This window comes from Pyxicephalus adspersus, chromosome Z (genome assembly GCF_032062135.1).
Source record: "Pyxicephalus adspersus chromosome Z, UCB_Pads_2.0, whole genome shotgun sequence".
In the NCBI taxonomy this organism is placed as follows: domain Eukaryota; kingdom Metazoa; phylum Chordata; class Amphibia; order Anura; family Pyxicephalidae; genus Pyxicephalus; species Pyxicephalus adspersus.
The window spans coordinates 68980973-69001332 of NC_092871.1; the positions used below are offsets into that span (position 1 = coordinate 68980973).

Consider the following 20360-nt stretch of genomic DNA (forward strand, 5'->3'; position numbering starts at 1 on the left):
CATGTATATTGGCTGCTACCAAGTCTACCTATGTTGTGAAATTAAGGGGAAAAATACTTTTTTTTATTTTACAGATGACATCACATGCCACTTCTTGTGAGGGTGTTGGATAGTAACAAAGGTGTATCATGACTGTATAATTGCATTGAATGTGCCACTTGCATAAGGGCACTTGTGCAAAACTTCAGATGGCAGGCAGCTTATAGTTAGGCTCTGCATCCCCCCTGACTATCACCTGACCAAGAAAGAATTATGACCGAATTTAGGATCCTGATACTTCCCCACCCTTAGGCTTTAGTCTGTTCTAAGATAGCCTTAGGCTGCGTACACACATACAATATTTGTCATTCGAAAGGATCTTTCGTGATTCTTTCCAATGATAAAAGACTGATTGATCGCTGTACATACAATGGCGTTCTGCTTTATGGAAAGGGGAGAGGAAGAACAACAGAGCAACACCTCAATATGCTCTCTCTCCTTCACTTTCAATATGATTGTTTGTCGATCGCTTGGATGAATCTATGAATCACGAGCGCTGTACACATGCCAGATTCTTGTCCAATATCAGCCCTGAGGCGATTAATGGATGAGAATCATCTGATGTGTGTACATAGCCTTATTCCAAGAAAGTGTGATCTCTTCAGGATCCTGTACATTACAGCAGGGACCTGAATGAAGATCAACATCCTATTACTTTTCAGCAAGATTTGCAAGCTGACCTGTTGGCAAAGATTAATGCAATCCGTAGAAAAGTCCATACCATCTATTAACAAATCCTTGAACATCTCCAAGGAAATCTTTGACAGTGAAGAAAAGTAGAACAAATTATCAGGGGTCCTTTTGAGCCTGATAAAGAACAAGAATCCTCAAGTGGTGAAATGATCTTGCTAAGATTAAAGACATTGAGAACAGGTCTCAAGAACTGAATCTGAGGGGTATCCCTGTGTGTGTGTCACTGACTTAGCTGTGTTCATGCTAGCTGTCTTTCAAGAAATACCACCTGATATTCCAGTTTTCAGACTCGGGAGGATTGAAAACACAGTCTTTCTTTGGATTAGTTTAGAAGCAATAGACATAAATCCACCTAAAATAAACAACATGTTAGGACTTTTTCCTAAAAATATGACTAAACAGGACCACTCTCAACCTACGTCTTCTGTTCTTTGTTTTTTCTGGATCTAACAATCTGAGGCTTTAACTAAGAACCATATTTTAGCTTAAATTTGGTGTCTCTCTTTTCTATACTGTCTCACTTTAAAACAATACTAAACAGACCAATCATATGCTTTCTTATTTATCTTTCACCGTTGGGACTGTCAAGTTCCTAAGCAGTCCCCTATCACCACACCTATTTTTATCAGTTCCGTAAAACCTTGACATATCTTTCTATATATTGTTCAGCTGCTGTGTGACTGTGTAATTATACATACTTGTATGACGTTTAGGGTCTCACTATCCCCTGAGGAAGCCCACGAGGGTGAAACGCGTTGGGCGAGACTAACTATACAGTATATATTTCGGCCTACTAAGCATGAGATCAAACTATATGTGAGAACATATACTAGAACACTATTGTCAAATAATTCTGTTGAAAGTTGTCAGAATTATATCTTTTTATAGGTGTGTGTATTTTTCAAGTTTGTACTATTTGTATTGTACTATTTTATCAAGCCCAATAAAGATTTTATTAGATTTTTTAACAATAAGGTTTCCGTAAAGAGCATCTACGTTCTTTTCTCTTTTTCTTCAGCTGCTGGAGTAAAAAAAGGTTTGACATCTACAGTAACTCTAACTATAAATGTTTTTTGTTTTTTTAATTTGACTTTAAAGGAACTGTTCCGTTATCTGCAAATCAAAACCTAATTTACTTCAACATTTTATTCAATTTCTAACTTCCCTAATTAATTTCACTAACTTTGATTGTAATAGTCAAGATAACCCATACAGTCCAAAACTCCAGGTTACCTTTCATTTATGCCACTTTACTATCCCCTTCCCCTAAGCCAAGGTACAATACAATGCTGGGACCTTAGAATCAGTAATTATACTTGGTAACAAATATGGTAAATGGCTAATATATCATTCCTCAAATCATGCTCCTACAACATCTGTGTTTTATAAACAAATTCAAATTTTAATCTGCTATCACACTGGTACTCTCTTCCACTTCTTATTCCTGGTCCAAAATTTACCACCTTCTAGCTATCTTTCTAACAAAACTGCTCCCTCTTGACCCTGTTGTGACCCTTCAAAACTACAGACCCAAATCTGTAACCTCATCTCAAATCAAGCCTATATTACACCTTTATGGTGGCTACACAATATATTTTTAAGGTCTGGAAATCCTTTGATCTGAACATCCATCAAGTAAAAAGATGTGTTTCTTGAACCTTTATTAATAAGAAACCCACAGCCAAAATCCAAGATACTAAATTTGATGCAATCTGGGAACTATGGATTCAACATTTCCTGCCACCAAACTTTGATTACTGGACTTCTGGACCTGTAATATCTACATTATACCAGGGTTCTCTCTGACCATCCTTAGACCTCCCTTCACCTTCTACCCCTCCTGTATCCTGCCTACCTCATATCTGCTTCTCCCCTGTGACAACATTTAAAGACATAATGGCTTTCCTAATCTATTTAAAATAGGACTGACCTAACTGCTCTGGCAGGGCCAGGGTTAGGGTTACATTACATGCTCCTGACTAGCTTAGCCTAAACAAAATTAAAAACAAGGGAGCCATATGTAAGTTCACATAGAAGATCGGGCAAAGAGGTAATAGGTAAAAGCAGGGCATCTGTGTATGTTAACATACTTTCTTGTGAACCCCTGAGATTAAAAGATCCATGATATCTGGGTTATCTTATATAAAAAGTAGCAGGGCTCCAAAGTGGGGCTAAAAAATCAAGGGAGACAAAGGGTATTCCGAAGGCGAGTGCTATTGGAGTTAGGGAAATATTCAGATAGAAATTTATCTTGACATGACCTATTACACAGTATTTATATAGCACCAACTTATTACACAGTCTTGTCACTAGCTGTCCCCTCAAGGGAGCTCACAATCTAATAACCCTACCATATCTATTAGTTTTCAATACAGTTTAAGATCAATTTTGTGGGGAAGCCAGTTAGCCTAAATGCATGTTTTTTGGGATATGGGAGGAAACCAGAGTACCGGAGGAAACCCACCCAAACACAGGGAGAACCTGACAACTCCATGCAGAAGGTTCCCTGACTGAGATTCGAACCTGGGACCTAGTGCTGCAAAGGCCAGAGTGCTAACCACTGAGCCACCGTGTTGTACCCAAATCCAATAAATTGTTTCAAAAAACATCCAGTTCACCCAGTCAAGGCATTTTCCATATTTGTGGATAATAACATCAGTGAGATAGCTTTTGATCTGTTTCAAGACCCTGGTACTGATATCCCTGCCTTCGCTCAAAATACATATTTTGTAGTAGTGAGATCAAATGAGTAACCACAGTTTTTGTGAAAAGTTTCAAATTTTGTTTTATTAGGTAGGTTGGCCTGTAACTAGCATACCCTATGGGTATGATTATTCTTTGGGAAATAGTAAAATATGGGCTGAGTGAATGCTAGAGAGCTGACCTCTGAGCAGACAAAAACTGACAAACAAAGGTGTGCCTGCTTATCTAAGATTCTGTATCATGCAAGGAAGGACCATCTGGGCCTGGGGCATTGTCAGACAGTCATTTTTATGGTTTGCAATTCTTCAAAAATTATATGGGCTTCTAGGAAATACCTAACATTAGGTCAGATGTCAGGCATGTGGAATCAAAGCAAGCAGGCTCAAATGGCGTCCACTCGAGAGGACTTGGGTGGGTGGGGTCAGGAATAAGTTATGAAGCACAATGTACTATTGGTGGTGAACAGCATTAGCTGAAATTCTGGAACCCTTGCTGTCAAACCTATAAAAAGTCCTAAGGCACTTAGGTCAGGAAAGACAGTTATCAGGAGGGGTTGCCAGTTCCCTAATTACTGTGTTATCTAGGGTATGCTTGTTTGCGAGAGACTGGGGAATTTGGAGATCTCCTGCAGACAGGACCTAATAAATTTCAACCTGTGTTTGATAAGCGACCCCCTATTAAAGGCTATCAAAAATGTGGGCATAACTGTCTGCAACTACATAAGACAAACACTGTAGTTATGTAACTGGCTTTATAACACCTAAGGCATCCTGTAATATTAATTCACTGAGCCACCAGTTCCAGGACTTGGGTGAGGTATGTGCAAGTGTGATATGTAGAAGCACCAGATCATGGTCAGGCAATGTGATGTTCCCAATTGAGCATTTAGAAACCATATTGAAACATGTCAACTTCCAGGTTTGGGACCAAACAGAAGTCACTCCCCAAGAGGAGCTTACCTCCCTTTAAAATCTTCAAGGCGGGCAAGCACTTTCTCTAGAAACCAAGCTTGATTCATATAAGGGTGTATATACTGTTGCCATCTAAAAATTCTAAAATATACTACTACCACTACAGCAGTTGTAGTTGGGTTGCCATGAGATAAAGATAGAAATTGAAATACTTACAACCCTGAACTACTAGTCCTTCACCCAACTGTGGCACCCTGTGATATATCCTATGCTTCTGAGATTGGGGATCTTGGCTTACAAAAAAAAATGGTCTTTGATATAAGTTCTGCTGCAAGAACACCCCCTGAAAACATTATCTGCAACATAGGGAGTGGGCAGTGAGATATAAGGGCAGTAAATGAACTAAGCTAAAAGAGAACTAGTTCACTCCATAGCACTTAAAAAAGTGAAGCAGGAGAACAACCTGCAACCCCCTCATCTCATAATAGGAAACCCTGAACAGATTACGAAAAGAGCCAGGCATCCTTATTTACTAATGCTAAAGGACGTCCTAACATATAATACACAGAGAGAAATATTTTGGCAAAGGTCTAAAAGAAAATAAAAATAAGCAGCAACTATACATGACAAGCTACAGTGTTCTCCCCAGAAATTTTTTTCAGCCGGGTGGTAGGAAGCTGTAGCCGGGTGGTAAAAAAGGGTGTGTGGCAAATTTAGTGCTCCCAGTTGTTTATGCCATGGGTATCCATTAACATCTTATTGTTTCAGTGTTCTACCTTCTCCCAATTATTTGTTACAACTTTGTAATGCATGCCCCGTTAGTATATCCAATTTTTCTATTCTATGTATTTTGCCACAACTGTCCTATGCCATGTATTGTGACCCAACTTACTAGTGTTCTAAGTTTTAAGAGTGTAATCCTTTGTAGTAGTGTAACAGTATAATGAATGTGGGCAAGTGGGGGACACTTGTGGCTAAACCTTTCTAAAATGTAATTAGTATGGCATTATGAGAACATAAATCTCTACCTAGCAAAATGTGCTGCCTGCTCTGTTACACGTATCTGTCTGCATCTTACCTCAAACCCCAATTTCTCCAGAATAAAGAGGTGCAGGGAAACAAAAATATAGGTGGAGGTGTGAAACACGTTATCACCTTTCATCACCATGGCATCATTACAACATCAAAAAAAAAAACTGTCCATCAAAATGCACTTCCTTGTTACACATGACTGTAACCTTCCTGTACCTCAACCTCAATAACATTTAGTGGGCAGAGTTCATTTTATAATGATCCCATAGTTTTAGGGGATGTTAGTCACAGGTGTTCCCCACTTGTACCTATATTTTTGGTTTCTTACACCTCCCCATTCCCCAATTGAAGTTCAGAATGTTAGATAAGTGGACAGGAATGTTTAACAGGGCAGGGAAGCCCATTGTAATGGCGGAGTGTTTTATGTTCTAATGATGCTGTAGTAATGTGCCCGCCACTTGCACCTATATTTTCAGTTTTGTACCCCCACCCCCCGGACAAATTGGTGTACAAAGAAGAGAAGCAGACAGTAGTTTCATAGGTATAGATTTGTGACAGGTAGGTATATATTTAGGGGCCCCACCCCAATGTTCCTTGCTATGTTTGTGGCTCCGGGGTCCCCAATTTGCACTGCAATTGTAGTAACTAGTACCTATGAGGGTCCCCTGTACACCCTGAAGATTACAGGTCATTGTGACATACATATTAGGAGATATGGAGGTTTGTACACAGAGCTGTGAGGATGCAGAATGACATGCAGACTTTATACACACTGGATACATTTCACAGCAGATTTTTTTTAAACAGAAATCCGAGCTCGTGCTATGAGATGGGGGCGGGGCTGCCTGTGTCTCCTTCACATGAAGGTTGAACTGTGTGCTCATGGGCAGCAATCCTCTGAACGGATGACACAGAGCACAGACCAGCCTCACTGAGATCCGAGGAGGAGAGCTGCCGAGAGCTGGGCGGGGTATTCAAATCAGCCGGGCGGAGCAACCGGCTAAAAACCTCTGGGGAGAACTATGAGCTAGTCTATGGCAATTCATGTCGGGCATTGTATGCAAAGTGGTGCAAATTTTAAATATTTGTATATGACCTGTGTGAACTTTGATCTAAAACTATCCGATTTTCAACAATGCCCTAAAAGTAGATAAAGTAAATATAGTTAAACATATTAAACAAAAATTACTATATTTAGCCATATGTTTTAATGAAAAATTCTATTTAATGAAGGATCCAGGGGTGCACATGCACAGGATCACGATGCAGGATATGCTGTGGGACTCCTCCAGTCCTCAGGGAGCTGCTGTTGGTAACGCAACCTAAACACGAGCACTGCCAGGAAGGGGAGATCCTTGAGCACCTTCCCCAGCACCATTATGAGGGCAAGCAAAAAAAAAAGCCAGGGACCGGCCACATCGAGTGGTTCTCGGCTCCTCCAAAATGAAGTCCGGAGCAGCAGATTCCAATGCGCCAATCTCATGCATGTGCTCCCCCCCCCCCCCCAGCAGCTACAGCCTCCTTAGTGGTATTCCCTGATTACTTCCCCCTTAAGAGATTCTGGCTTCCCTGTGTCATCACAGGACACAGACTCCATGCTGAGAGTACTCAGCCTTGAGAACCTGGACTCTTCCAGCCCACACAGCCCCCCGCTGACACCAGAGAGTCACAGGCTATTCAGGTGATGCTACCTTAATCGCCCGCTTTGCTACACTGCTAGAAAGAGTTAGCCAAGGCTGGAGTTAAACTCACCGCTGATTTAAAACAGATTTTTTCTTAGACATTTAATGTAACAGTTGTAAAGAGGACTGGAGGAGGTAAACATGGCCTCCCCTGGAGCATAGAGGTATATATATTTTTTATATATCTCTCTTATCTCTTATATATGTCTCCTATTATTTCACTCAGGCAAATTATAAATTTCTAATGATATGGTATATGGTACCAATCAGGCTTCAAAGAATGAACCCTAATATTTTCCCACTATGCCTCAGAGGCTGCGTCCAAACAGGCATACTACTACACACCTGGTGGCGATGCCTTCCGGTTCAAAGATTTTAGATAATAATCTATACCAATCTATACGGTGCTACATATTAATTTGCCTAAACGCTGTCTTTTCTAAGTTAGATACCTCAATTCCAAAATCTGCAACCTGACTGATATCCTACATTTTTCTAGCTATTCGCATAACTATAGCATGCTACTGGAATGTGCGTAATATCCTGACAAATGAAAAAGTGACTTGCGGGGCACATGCACAAAGTGTGACTAGATGGAGGGATTCTGAGTCGGCTCCATGCTATCGTGGGCTTTAAGCACCTTAATCAGCGTGTTCCAGGGACATACAACCAGCCTCTGCCCTGCTAACCACAGTTAGACTAACCCGACACTACCAATACCGTGAAATCTAAGCGCCAGTCTGCAGCCGCGGGCCCACAGTGCGTCTCGACCCAGCTATCCAAGATGACGCCGGCGTGAGCACCACGTGAGTCTCCAGCTTCGTCTCCACTTCTAGCATTGGAAGATAGCATGGACTTGGTTCCATCCCAGCTGAAAGAGGTACCGCAGGGAGATGATCCAGGTTTCATACAACGCTTAAGGGCTATGAAAAAGAAGAGCTTTCTCAGGCTTCTGCATCCATAACGACATCGACCATCGTACAGCATCTTTAGAAACACGTATTGATGATGCCACAACAGTGTTAGAAAGTTTAAATCACAATTAAGGGGTGGCTCAGAAAGAAATACATAACCTTAAAGATCAGTTGGAAGAATGTGAAAAGGCTCCCGCAGGAGCAACCTCTGAGTCAGGGGCATTACGGAAACAGTAGTTGATGTGCAGGGGTATGTTACTGCCCTGCTGCAGGAGCTGCCGAGATCCCAGCTGAACGTTTGGAAATGAATAGGATTCATCGCTCCTTGGGCCCTAAGAGGAAAGATGGTCCCCCCAAAGACATCATTGCTATCTTTCACTTCTTTCGCATTAAAGATTTGCTCCTCTTAAAAACTTGCAATGCTCCGCGGCTCATATTTCAAGGTATAGAATATAGTGTTTATGCTGACTTGGCACATTCAACATTAGCTAGACGTTAGGCTCTCTACCCATACCTTGCTGTATTGACGGCTAATGGAAAAAAATACAGATGGGGTTGCCCCTTTAAGCTGATGTTCCAACTACAAGGCCGTATGCACCAAACCTCCACCCTTGAGGAAGCACAAGCTTGTTCAGAAGCCAAGGATCTGCAAATCCCAGCTTTGCATGCCTTATTCACAAGGTAGCTATCATCTCCAACTCGTGGTTCTACGTTGGCAACAGCCGTTGGTCCCTCTCCACGCAAACCTACCGTTTGTTCCTTCTGTGCCTTACCACCTTTTTCAGTTTGCAGAGAACACTTGCCTATGTTTTTTTTTTTTCCAGTGACCTGGCAACACTCCATTGATATTTATACCTGTATAGCCCACGATTGAAACATGTTCCCCCTCTGGAGTGCTCCGACTCCTCTGCATTTTTGGCAGGGGTGTAGGCACACCCAACTTCGATTGCCCCCATGAGGGGCCATCAAACACTATCTGGTCCTTCTCAATTTTTTGTGAGGAGGATTTTTTTTTTGTTTGTTGTTTCTTCTGTTTAAACTTTGTTCTGATATTTTTTTTCTCATGGGTGATTGTAGCTTTTTTTTTCATAGTTGCACTACGGTCTACTGGCAATACCATTTGCTTCCTTTCTTTCATTGTTGTTTCATGGCCCTTAAGTTGTTGACAATGAATGCACAGGGGTTAAACTCGTCAGTGAAAAGAAAGTATTTGATTATTTTCATACATCTGGCATAGATGTAGCTTCTGTGCAAGAAACCAATTTTCCACATCTCACCGACCTAAATTTATGCATGTACACTATGCATAAGTTTTCCATGCCTCTGCAACAACCAAACATAAAGGGGTTTTAATTGTTTTTCATAAAAGCCTCCCCTTTGTATGCAAGCCCCAGGTGGCAGACTCTGATGGGCGTTATTTATTTTTGCAGGGGGAAATTCAAAACTCTGAGGTTACTTTCCTCACTTACTTTGCCCCTAACTCTCCCTCAGTGGCTTTTTTTTGGAAATATCTTGAGGAAGTAAAACAAAATGTACATTGTTATGCCGTGGGGTCTCTAATATTGCTCCCAATAATACTTTGGATAGAAGTTCCAAATCTCCTAGAATCCCACCATTGGATAGAGATGGCATATTAGAGCAGTTTCAAGAAATGGGCTTAGTTGATGTCTGGAAGGACCTTCACCCACTAGTTCGGGACTATACATTTTGTTCTGCTCCACACGATTAATTTTCCTGAATGGACCACGTCTAGGCGCCTCATGTCTTTTTGCCTGAAGTCCTTAGAGCACACATTCCAGCAGTGCCATGGTTCCACCATGACCCAATAGTCATCAGCAGGTTATTGGTGATTCAGCCTCACTTCAGCCCGCACTTGTTGGAATAATGATTTTCTTCTATCTTATTGAGACATAGTTCACAAACTGATTACTCATTCTAGAGAATTTTTTTCCTTCAACCTAGGTTCAGTATCATCTCCTACAACATTATGGGAAGCTTATAAGTCAGTTTTAAGAGGCCACCTTATACAACACTAGCCTCGGCTAATAAGGAACGTTAACAGACACAATCCCATTTAGAGGCGGAATATTCTAGAGCTGTTCAACTACACAAACTTAATCCTACTGTAGCCACCGGTATTGCTTTACGCAAAACCTGTACTGAACTGAATTTATGCTGAGCGTCAGTTACAGTGGACCAAACAAATTCTATCAATGCGGTAATAAACCAGGTACCTTGTCAGCTAAATAATTATGTAAACTTGCACCTAAATTTACACCTATTTCTTTGGGCACCACTACTAAGCACTTTACTAGCAATCCAAAAGGTTTTAAGTTTTATATTCAGCACCTCCTGCCCTGGATCACCAAAAGGCAGAGGACTTTTTTGCAAATGTACACTTACCTGGTTTGCAAACCGCCCACAGAACTTTTTCAAAAAGGTATTACGGAAGCTGAAATTAAGTCAGCCATTAAATCTTTAACGTCTGGTAAAAGACCAGGTCCACATGGTTTTTCACCACGGTTTAAAAAAAAAAAAAAAAGTCTGAGGTCATTACACTGCATCTTAGTTCTCTTTTTAACTGTCTGAAACAAGGTACTTGCTTACCACCTGTTATTGAAAGTGTCTATTGCCATGATACCCAAACCCTCACTCTTGGGCTAACCAATTTTCATTTTTGAATGTAGACATGAAAATTTAAGCCAAAATTTTGGCAGCTAGATTAAATCAGTTCTTAAGTGATTTGATCCATGGTGACCAAGTGGGATTTGTCCCTAAAAGCCAGGAAGGAAATAATGTAAGCAGAGCATTACAGATCTTACACTTGGCTCACTCTATAAAGATTTAGTGCACGTTTCTTTCTCTAGATGGGCGCAAAGCGTTTGATTAGCTCTCCTGGCAATATACGTTTTTTGCACTCACAAAATGGGGGTTTGGAGATGAATTTATTTATTGGTTATCAGCATTATATGCTTCTCCATCAGCAGTAGTCTGATATATGGGTTTTGAATCCACTTTGTTTCCTATATTAGGGGTACGAGGCAGGGTTGCACCCTTTCCCCTATACTTTTTAATTTAGCCCTTGAGCCTCTGGCCGTGGCTATTCAGAATAATTGTGACATCACAGGGGTCAAGTAATTTGACCTTGAGCAGAAGGTCATGCTTTTTGCAGACGATGTATCAATGTCCCCTACGTCACCGGTAACATTACCTAACCTGTGTTCCTCGTTCTCTTCTTTTGCTGCGTTTTCAGGTTTTCATGTAAACCATAGTAAATCTAAAGCTTTAAATAATATTTTACCACTACAGGTTGTAGAAGCCATGCGCCCACACTTTGCTTTTTAATGGCAAGACACAATCCCCAAATTGGGAATCAAACTTACGTCTAGGTTGTCATTTACCATGCTAATTACCCACCATTATTCAAAGAATTGTCAGCTGTACATACTAAGTGGCAGGGTTTCCCTCTTTCGTGGCTTGGCAAAATACAAGCAATAAAATGTCCTACCTCCCGAAGCTACTTTATTTGTTTCGCACACTCCCCATCCCAATTCCTTCCCCTATTTTTAAATCTGAGCAGAAAAAAGTCCTTCAATTTATTTGGCACCCTCTTAGTCCCCATGTCTCTGAACACGTATTATAAAGACCTAAATGATCTGGAGGCCTCCCTGTACCGAATCTTTAGAAGTATTTTCTAGCAGCACAGTTGGCTCCTTTAGTGGCTTTGCACCATTCCAAGGAAGTCCCAATATGGGCTCAGATCTATGCTGGTGAATTACTCTCAATATCATTATGTAATATATTGTGGCTACCTGCAGCCCAGAGGCCACTAATAGAAGACCCCACCTCTATCATACGCCCTAGGCCTTTGGGATAGACTAAAAAAATTCTGCGGGGCTGATGTCTGGGCATACTCCTCTAGCCAGGATTATTAAATGTCCCTCCTTCAAACCGGCTTATACTACCCTAAATGTTTTTTGTTGGTGGGCCTCTAAATCGGTGCGCTTTGTGTATGAGCTATATTCCTTTACAGGTATTAAGTCTTTCAATTATTTGCAGACTCATCTCATTTGTGTTTAAACTACCTGTCAAACCATAGCGGTAGCTTAGAGAAAGCCTACCCTTCATTTTTCAGCAGTTCTCCCCAGAATATCTGATACTATGGTACTAGAAAAGATGACTGCTGAAGTTAACGACACTGTCAATAATTTTTATAAAGCTTGGTCTCCTTGGTTAGACCATCGTTCCCCAGATTTAGATTGCAGACTCTTGCAGCTTAAACTGCCCTTGTATTATCCTTCACTTCGGAGTTTCATGTTGCACTTTTTTATTGTCACTCATGATTATTTTTTGTTTTGTATTTGTTACACTGTTATTGCAGATGATTTTGTCTTCTGTGACTTAACATATAATGTGACTTGCACCATTAAAAATGAACTAGGTACCTTCTATAAAATCTGTGACCCATGCATTGAGCATAACAGGCCCTGAACCCCATTGGAGGAACCATTTCCCCAAGTCCCCCTCCCCCCTGCTTGTCTCTTTCACATTGTTTCACAGTTTGTTGTTCATAGATTGTATGCAAAAACTTGGCAACTATACCATTGCCTACCCAGGACTGGAACAGCAACATGTGCCAACATTGACATGGCCAATCTACATGCCCTTCATATGTAACTTTTGATATCATCAAATCTCCACGTATATATTAGGATGTTACCACTTTCTGACCCTGTGTCTTCCTACATTGATGTTTAGTTCTCAACGACCTAAATATATCTTCTATATCTCTTACTATAACTTCTATATATTCTAAAAAAAATGCCTAAAAAAATGAAACAAATACCACCAAATATGTAAGTAATTTTCAGGCTTAAAATGCCTAAATGTGCTTGCTTACAGGTGAATTTCAGGCCCTTCTATGCAGTAGAAGGGGGAGTCTCACTAATATGGTATTTTAAAAAATTTGAAATGCATATCCATCATATCCACCAGCAGATTCATGTAATATTTAAAGCAGTTTAGCTGGATAGAAAATAGGCACATATGACTTTGTATAAACAAACCTTAAAAATAATTGTGTTTTAAAAGTAAAGTACAATTCTTCCTTGTCTCCTCTTGTACTTAAGAAATCCAAATTGCACTCCCTATATGGGTATATGGGATGTACCATTAGGTAATATAACACAGCTCAAAAAAACATTTTTTTTTCACTTGCCAAAGATTTTTTAATATGTTTAGTGTATTTCAGGTCTGCTGAATCCAGAAATGACATCAGTTTCATTGAATTGGTTCTAGTTGATAAAGGAATCAGAATAGACAGTTTTACCAACAACAAATATTAACACAGCATAATATTATCAATATTTATTTACACCAATGTTTTGCATCTTATATGTTATGTTATATTTTCATGATATTTTCATTTGCCTTCTTTTTATTAATATTTTTTTTTTTTTTTTTTTTTTTTACAGAAATATGAGTTCTTCAAGAAGTTGTTTAAATGATCCTAATGTATTTTGCTACATTTGTGGTGAAAATTATCAGCAAAAACAGTGAAGCAACATTACAGAATTTGTGAAACAAGCATATCTTGCATATTTTTTTGTATGAAACTGGGGGACCAAGATAAGTATTGGGCTCCCCAAATGGTATGCAAAACTTGCGTTGAGTGTCTACATCAGTGTAAAATGGAAAACTGAAAAGTTTAAAATTTGGTGTACCTATGGTATGGCAAGAGCCCAAAAATCATCATAATGATTGTTATTTTTGTGCTGTGAATGTAAAAGGTTTCAATCATTGCAAGAAAAAGAAGAGGGAGTACCCTAATTTGGAATCAGCAAGACGACCTGTGCCCCATGGTGCTGATGTTCCTATACGAGTGTTCAGTACACATGATATACATGATATTCCTGTACTCGACATAAAGGATTTACAGGGTTTGGAGTGTAATCCAGGAGTTAGAAGTGGAATTGAATATAAAGGAAGTGTTTCATCATACCAGCAGTTCTCCCAAGAACAGCTCAATGATTTAATACATGACCTAAGTCTGTCAAAACAATGTCAAGAACTTTTAGCATCCAGGCTAAAAGAAAAGAACTGTCTGAGACCAGAAGTTAAAATAACGGTTTATAGGACCAGAGGGGTGACATATTTCAGTGAGCATGAAGACTTTGTGTACTGTTGTAACATCCCTGGACTACTAGCCCATATGGAAGTACCAAAATACCGAGCAGACAACTGGCAGCTTTTCACAGACAGTTTAAACCGAAGATTGAAGTCTGTTTTACTGCACAATGGCAACTGGTATGCATCAATTCCAATTGGTCACTCATCAAAATTTAAAGAAGAATTTGAAAATATCCAAATGGTCTTACAATTGCTTTGCTATCATGAACACCAATGGTCCATATGTGTTGATTTAAAAATGGTGAACTTCCTACTTGGACAGCAAAGTGGATACACAAAAAACCCATGTTTCATCTGCTTGTGGGATAGTAGAGCAAATCAGGATCACTGGAAAAAAGTGACATGGCCTCCAAGGGAAAACATGAAATAAGATGCAGCGAACATCGTAAACGAGCCAATAGTTGACAATTCAAAAATGTATTCATAGGCATATCTAGTTTAAGTTTGCCTAATTTTCATGTTTCATTAGTTTTCCATGAGGTTTATATTGAGGTCATTATTTCAAAAACTAGAGCCAATCCAGCAAAACCAATACCACATTTGAATATGTGCATCAAACATAACCTAAAATGACTTTAATCTGTTTCGCAAGAAAATGTTTGTTGACCAGTACAATGATTGCAATCCCTAGCTTCCATCCTAAATACCCAGCTACTGTGCAAACGCAGCAACTGACTGAATGAAAGTAAATACAGAGGGTGCACTGCAAGGTGCAAGCCACTCATAAGCCTCAAGAATAGAAAGGCTTGATTGGACTTTGCCAGACCAGGAAAAGCCAGCACAGTTCTGGAAAAACATTCTTTGGACAGATGAAAACAAGATTAACCTTTACCAGAATGATGGCAAGAAAAAAGTATGGAGAAGGTGTGGAATAGCTCATAATCCAAAGCATACTACATCATCTGTAAAACATAGTGGAGGCAGTGTGATGGCTTGGGCGTGCATGGCTGCCAATGGCACTGGGACACTAGTGTTTATCCATGATGTGACACAGGACAGAAGCAACCAATTGAGTTATGAGGTGTTCAGAGACATACTAGCTGCTCAAATTCAGCTAAATGCAGTCACATTGATTGGGAGGAGTTTCATAATACAGATGGACAATGACCCAAAACATACAGCCAAAGCAACCCAGGAGTTTATTAAAGCAAAAAAGTGGAAAATTCTTGAATGGCCAAGTCAGTCACCTGAACCCAATTGAGCATGCATTTCACTTGTTGAAGACTAAACTTCGGACAGAAAGGCCCACAAACAAACAGCAACTGAAAGCCGCTGCAGTAAAGGCCTGGCACGGCATTAAAAAGGAGGAAACACAGCATCTGGTGATGTCCATGAGTTCAAGACTACAGGCTGTCATTACCAGCAAAGGGTTTTCAACCAAGTATTGGAAATTTTTTAAAACAAAAGTATTTTCAGCTTAATTTGTCCTGATACCTTTGAGCCCCTGAAATGAAGTGATTGTGTAAAAAAAAAAAAGCTTTAGTTCCTCACATTTGTATGCAATCTTTTTGTTCAAACCACTGAATTAAAGTTGAAAGTCTGCAGTTCAACTGCATCTGAGTTGTTTCATTTAAAATTAATTGTGGTAATGTAAAGAACCATAAATAGAATAACGTTGTCTGTCCAAATATTTATGGACCTAACCGTTATAATTTTAATCTAATATGAATTAGATCTAATAGGGCATTTCATATAGATGCACTACAGTTATGCATTAAAGGAAATTAAAAGTATCATTCCACATTACACTTCCCCAAATAAATAATAGATTCTTACCCATGCTAGTGCTAGTATGTAATGTGCTAGTATGTAAGGTTGTGAGTCTGGTACGATTGACAAAGAAAACATATGCAATACTTTTATTTATTAAAAAAACACACAAACGTGACATCTGAAATATTCAATCCATGACTGACTATATATTGCATACATGAAAAAAATTACATACCTCCATTAAACTCGAGTGTATACCAATGAGGTAGGGCATCGGAGCACTGCCAAAAGAAACAAAGCTAGGTTTAATTTGCATAGAACATTGAATCTTACTGTTTTTTTCATTATTATTTCTACAACAAGTCTTACATGCAGGTATTACAGCTAGAAAATTAGTATTCCCAGAGGTCTTTTAGAAGTGGCCACTACTGCCAGTCAAACTCCTTCCTACACGACTACGAGGAACAACTAATAAACATTAGATAACTTAGCCTTCACTAGCTTAAAACCGGATCAAAATCCTGTTTTATCCTTCTAATGAAATGGATTCCCCTGTTTTTTTTTCCTATTTCAGAAATCTAAAGTCTGTATTCCAAGACATATTCAGGTGGATGAATACTTATATTATTACATTCTTTTGGAATACAGCTACTTCTATAATACTTGCTAAAGTATTTCAACTCCTGATGGTTGTTTTTATTATGTTTTTTTATATTCTTTATTAATAAAAAAAACATACATTACAATAATAAAAAACATGCATTACTTTATATTCTTTTTGCACACGGTAACACATTAGGTTGTAAACATGATCCTTGAGACTGTCACAGTTCTTCGCACACTAACAATTTTTGGGGTTCTACAAGTGCTTTGCAAAAATAATACACATCCTATTTTTGACCACTGTGTTAAGTTGGGCATGGTAACACTTAAAATGAATGCATACCACACATACTCATGATGATGGGAGATCTTGACATGGTATAAACCATACAAACAAATTAAAACCACTAGGTGCAAGGAAAATGTTTTTTTTTTGTTTGTTTAATTGTCTAACTAGGATGTGCATGTTTCTTCTGCCACAAAATAGTTAGTTGTTGGACTTTAATTTAACTCTGAGGTATAGAAAATGGCAGCCTATTCATCATTTACTCCAAAGGTTCAGCCAGTAGATGTGTGGCAGTCCATAAACATTCTCTTGCTTTGTACTTGGCCTATGGTAATTCCCAGGGAAAGGACTGATCTTATGTTATTATGAGATATGCTCTACTCATTACCAGAGCACTGCGTTTGAAAAATCTTGTAGCATGATCACTGAAGAATGATCAGAATTCATAAACTAAACGCAAATATTTCCCCCTTATGCTAGAGAAGCAGCGGTCAGATGGGAACCCTGCACCATGCTTGAAGGGGCTGCCCTCCAGTCCAGAGATTCTGGATTTATAATCTCATTTATTCAGATAATAAAATTATTGGATAATGAATAATGACAAAGCAACAACTTTTTTTTAAATATGAGATATGCTGTGCAAGAAATTCATGAAGTTGAGTGTGGTTAACAGTGGTGATTTACACAATACTGTCTTTAGCTTTTTAAAGACTCTCTTTGTCTTTTTATTGTATTTCACCACAATGGACTGGCTTGCTTTGTGGAGATCAGTAAGCAGAACTGCTATAGTAGCCAAGTGATAGGACTGTGTTACTATCTCTTAAACATAGCGGTGAGAACTGATCATAAGCCCTTGCCATGTAGGTATAAACTTGTTTAAACATGCGCAACAAACGACAGCACTATGCGGTTTGGTTGTCACTTTTTTTTTACGCAATAAGTTTTTATTAGAGAAAGTAAGAAATGAACAAACCAGCTACATAACATGGCAATATAAAACAACAGTATAGAATGAGTTGCATATCCAATGTAGGATTTTCCAAAAAACATGTATATAGACCACGGGTCAAATCATCTTAAACAAATGCTAGGAATAGCATGTACCACAGCTACAGACAGTGCATTTTAAATAAAAAAAAAAAGAAAAAAAGGGGGGTTATAGAGGGGAAAGAAAAGAGAAAAAAAAAACAGCTTGTTACCAATCCCAGGTGCCCAGCAGTTATCACCGGTTACCAATCCCAGGTGCCCAGCAGTTGCCAAATAGTCACTGAGGAGGGGCATTTTTTTACTGCTAATGTAAACTAAGCCTAATTTGTTAAGCCACATTGATCATAAAATTACACTATTACAAGGAAATACACTATTGAAACATGGAACTCTAGGGAGGTGGTATAAAATACACAGCACTGAACTGTTGGGGCATAATACAAAAAAAATGAAAAAAAATCGTACATTCTAACAAGCCAGGCATTAGAAAATTGAAACAAAGTATAGGGAGTGGGTAGAACACTGATACAAGATTAGGGGATACTTGATACATATGGCATAAATAACTAGGAGCTCTAAATTTGCTGTGTCTAGCCCCGCCCACCTTTTTTCTTACCACCCGGGTACAGTTTCCCCCCACCTGGCTGAAAAAAATTTCTGGGGAGAACACTGGGGGTTCTGTTTATTGACTTAATAATAACATGCAATGCCAAACTGCAAAATATAAAGCTAGCAAAGAACTTTCTTGTAATAAAAGAGGAATAGACTGCAAAGGTAGAGGCATAATCCGGCCCCTGTAACAAAGCACTGGTCAGACTACATCTGGAGTATGTAGTCCAGTTTTGGGCAGCATAACACAAAAAGGATATTGTGGATTTGGAGAGTGCAGAGAAGGGCAACTAAACTAAAAAAAAGGATTGGAGGAGCTCAGCTATAAGGAGAAATTGGCTGAACTGAATCTATTCCCCCTTGAAAAGAGACGTTTATGGGGGAATATGATCACCCTTTGCTTGTATGTGGAAGATTTTGCTGTGAATAGACAACATGCGGTCAAAGGAGCTCTCCATGCAGGCGAGACAAGCCATCCTTAAGCTGCAAAAAAAAAAAAAAAAAACAAATTCAACTGCATCTGAGTTGTTTCATTTAAAATTAATTGTGGTAATGTACAGAACCAAAATTAGAAAAAAGTTGTCTCTGTCCAAATATTTATGGATCTAACTGTAAATGGTCCATATAGAAAACTCTCTTCCCATTTATTCACTTCTCAAGATCGTTACAAAGAACAAGGGGCGCTCTTTGTGTCTGGAGGAAACAACGTTAAACCTCGGGATAAAGAAGGGGTTCTTTGTGTAAGGTCTGTGAATATTTGAAAGAGGCTCCCTCAGGAAGTAGTTTCAGCAACTACTACAGATGGCTTTATGAAAAAGCTGAATGCTTTTCTGGAACAGAGTATAACTGGGTAACACCCCCCTGGCAGTAATCCGGAGTGTGGCTCAGGGTTAAATTTCATTACAAAAAGCAGTAACCACGAGCCACACTTGGGGTGGAATTGAGGGCTTACCTGGTCCCTACAAGCCCGTGGCGGCCTCCAGCGATGCCGTCCCGGCATCTGTGTCCACTTGGCGATGCCATGCAAGGGAAGTGTCTGTGGCCTGCCATGGGGTGGGGCCAGCGGGACATTTAAAATAAGTATTTTTAAATGTCCAATGTACTGCTTTGACATTAAAAAATACTAAAATAATCATACCGCCAGGGAGGTTAAAGCTTTAAAGTAAAGATAACAGACTGCTGATCCAGGGAACATCCGCTTGCCACATGAATCAACTATGTACATAGGGTTTTATATCTTGGATATGTTTATTGTCCTAGGGGTTGAACTTGATGGCCTTATGTCTTTTTTTAACCTGACTTACTATGTAACTATAAAACTTTGTAACATTCTATGTAGTACAATAAGTCATCAATACCATCGGGATAGCACAAACTCTTCTCTTATGTATTACTTGCCAATCTGGCTTTATGAGTGAATGTAAAAATGTTCTGCAAGTCATCCAGGGTACAACTGATGCCAAATCATCTTCCCATGTTGATATAAAGCAAGGAGGACAAACTTTCGATGGATTAGTATTGAGTATATTTGGGAGATCAATCAGGTAGGAGGAGTCACATAGCAGTGCATAACATTTCAAACGCTGTGAGATCCCTACAGAAAGCCCCTTAATCATTCAACCCCACCAAGAAAAGGAAATCCATCTGCCTGGCCTGACTGGCAGGTCTTCCAGCAAGTGCGGCAGGAGATTTCAGGGAACCTCCCACTAACAGTCAATTAGGGAGGGAATGAGTGGCTTTAATCTGTTAGCAATAAGTTTTGTACAACTTAAGGTCTATGTTGATTAGGGATATGGGTCTATAAACTTGCCCAGTGAGCCAGGTCCTTTCTCTTTTTGGGAATTAAAGTTATATGAGCCTTTTGAGCCTGTTTGGGTAAGGGTGTGGAATCTTAAATGGAATTGAAAACTTCCTCCAGAATAGGAGACAGTTCTTCAATGTAGCACCTATACAATCCGGCTGTGTAGCCATCTGGCCCCAGGCTCTTGTCCAAGGGCAA

General features: G+C 39.4%; 1 protein-coding gene across 14 annotated transcripts in view; it reads right to left on the bottom strand.

Annotated features, from left to right (window-relative positions):
- Window positions 1-20360, bottom strand: part of DENND1A (DENN domain containing 1A) — a 651854-nt gene that overhangs the window by 320772 nt on the left and 310722 nt on the right. For all 14 annotated transcript variants that reach the window (XM_072430328.1, XM_072430340.1, XM_072430333.1 and 11 more), the window contains one exon: window positions 16112-16157. In XM_072430328.1, coding sequence (XP_072286429.1) covers window positions 16112-16157 — 46 coding nt within the window. The remainder of the gene's footprint in view (window positions 1-16111; window positions 16158-20360) is intronic.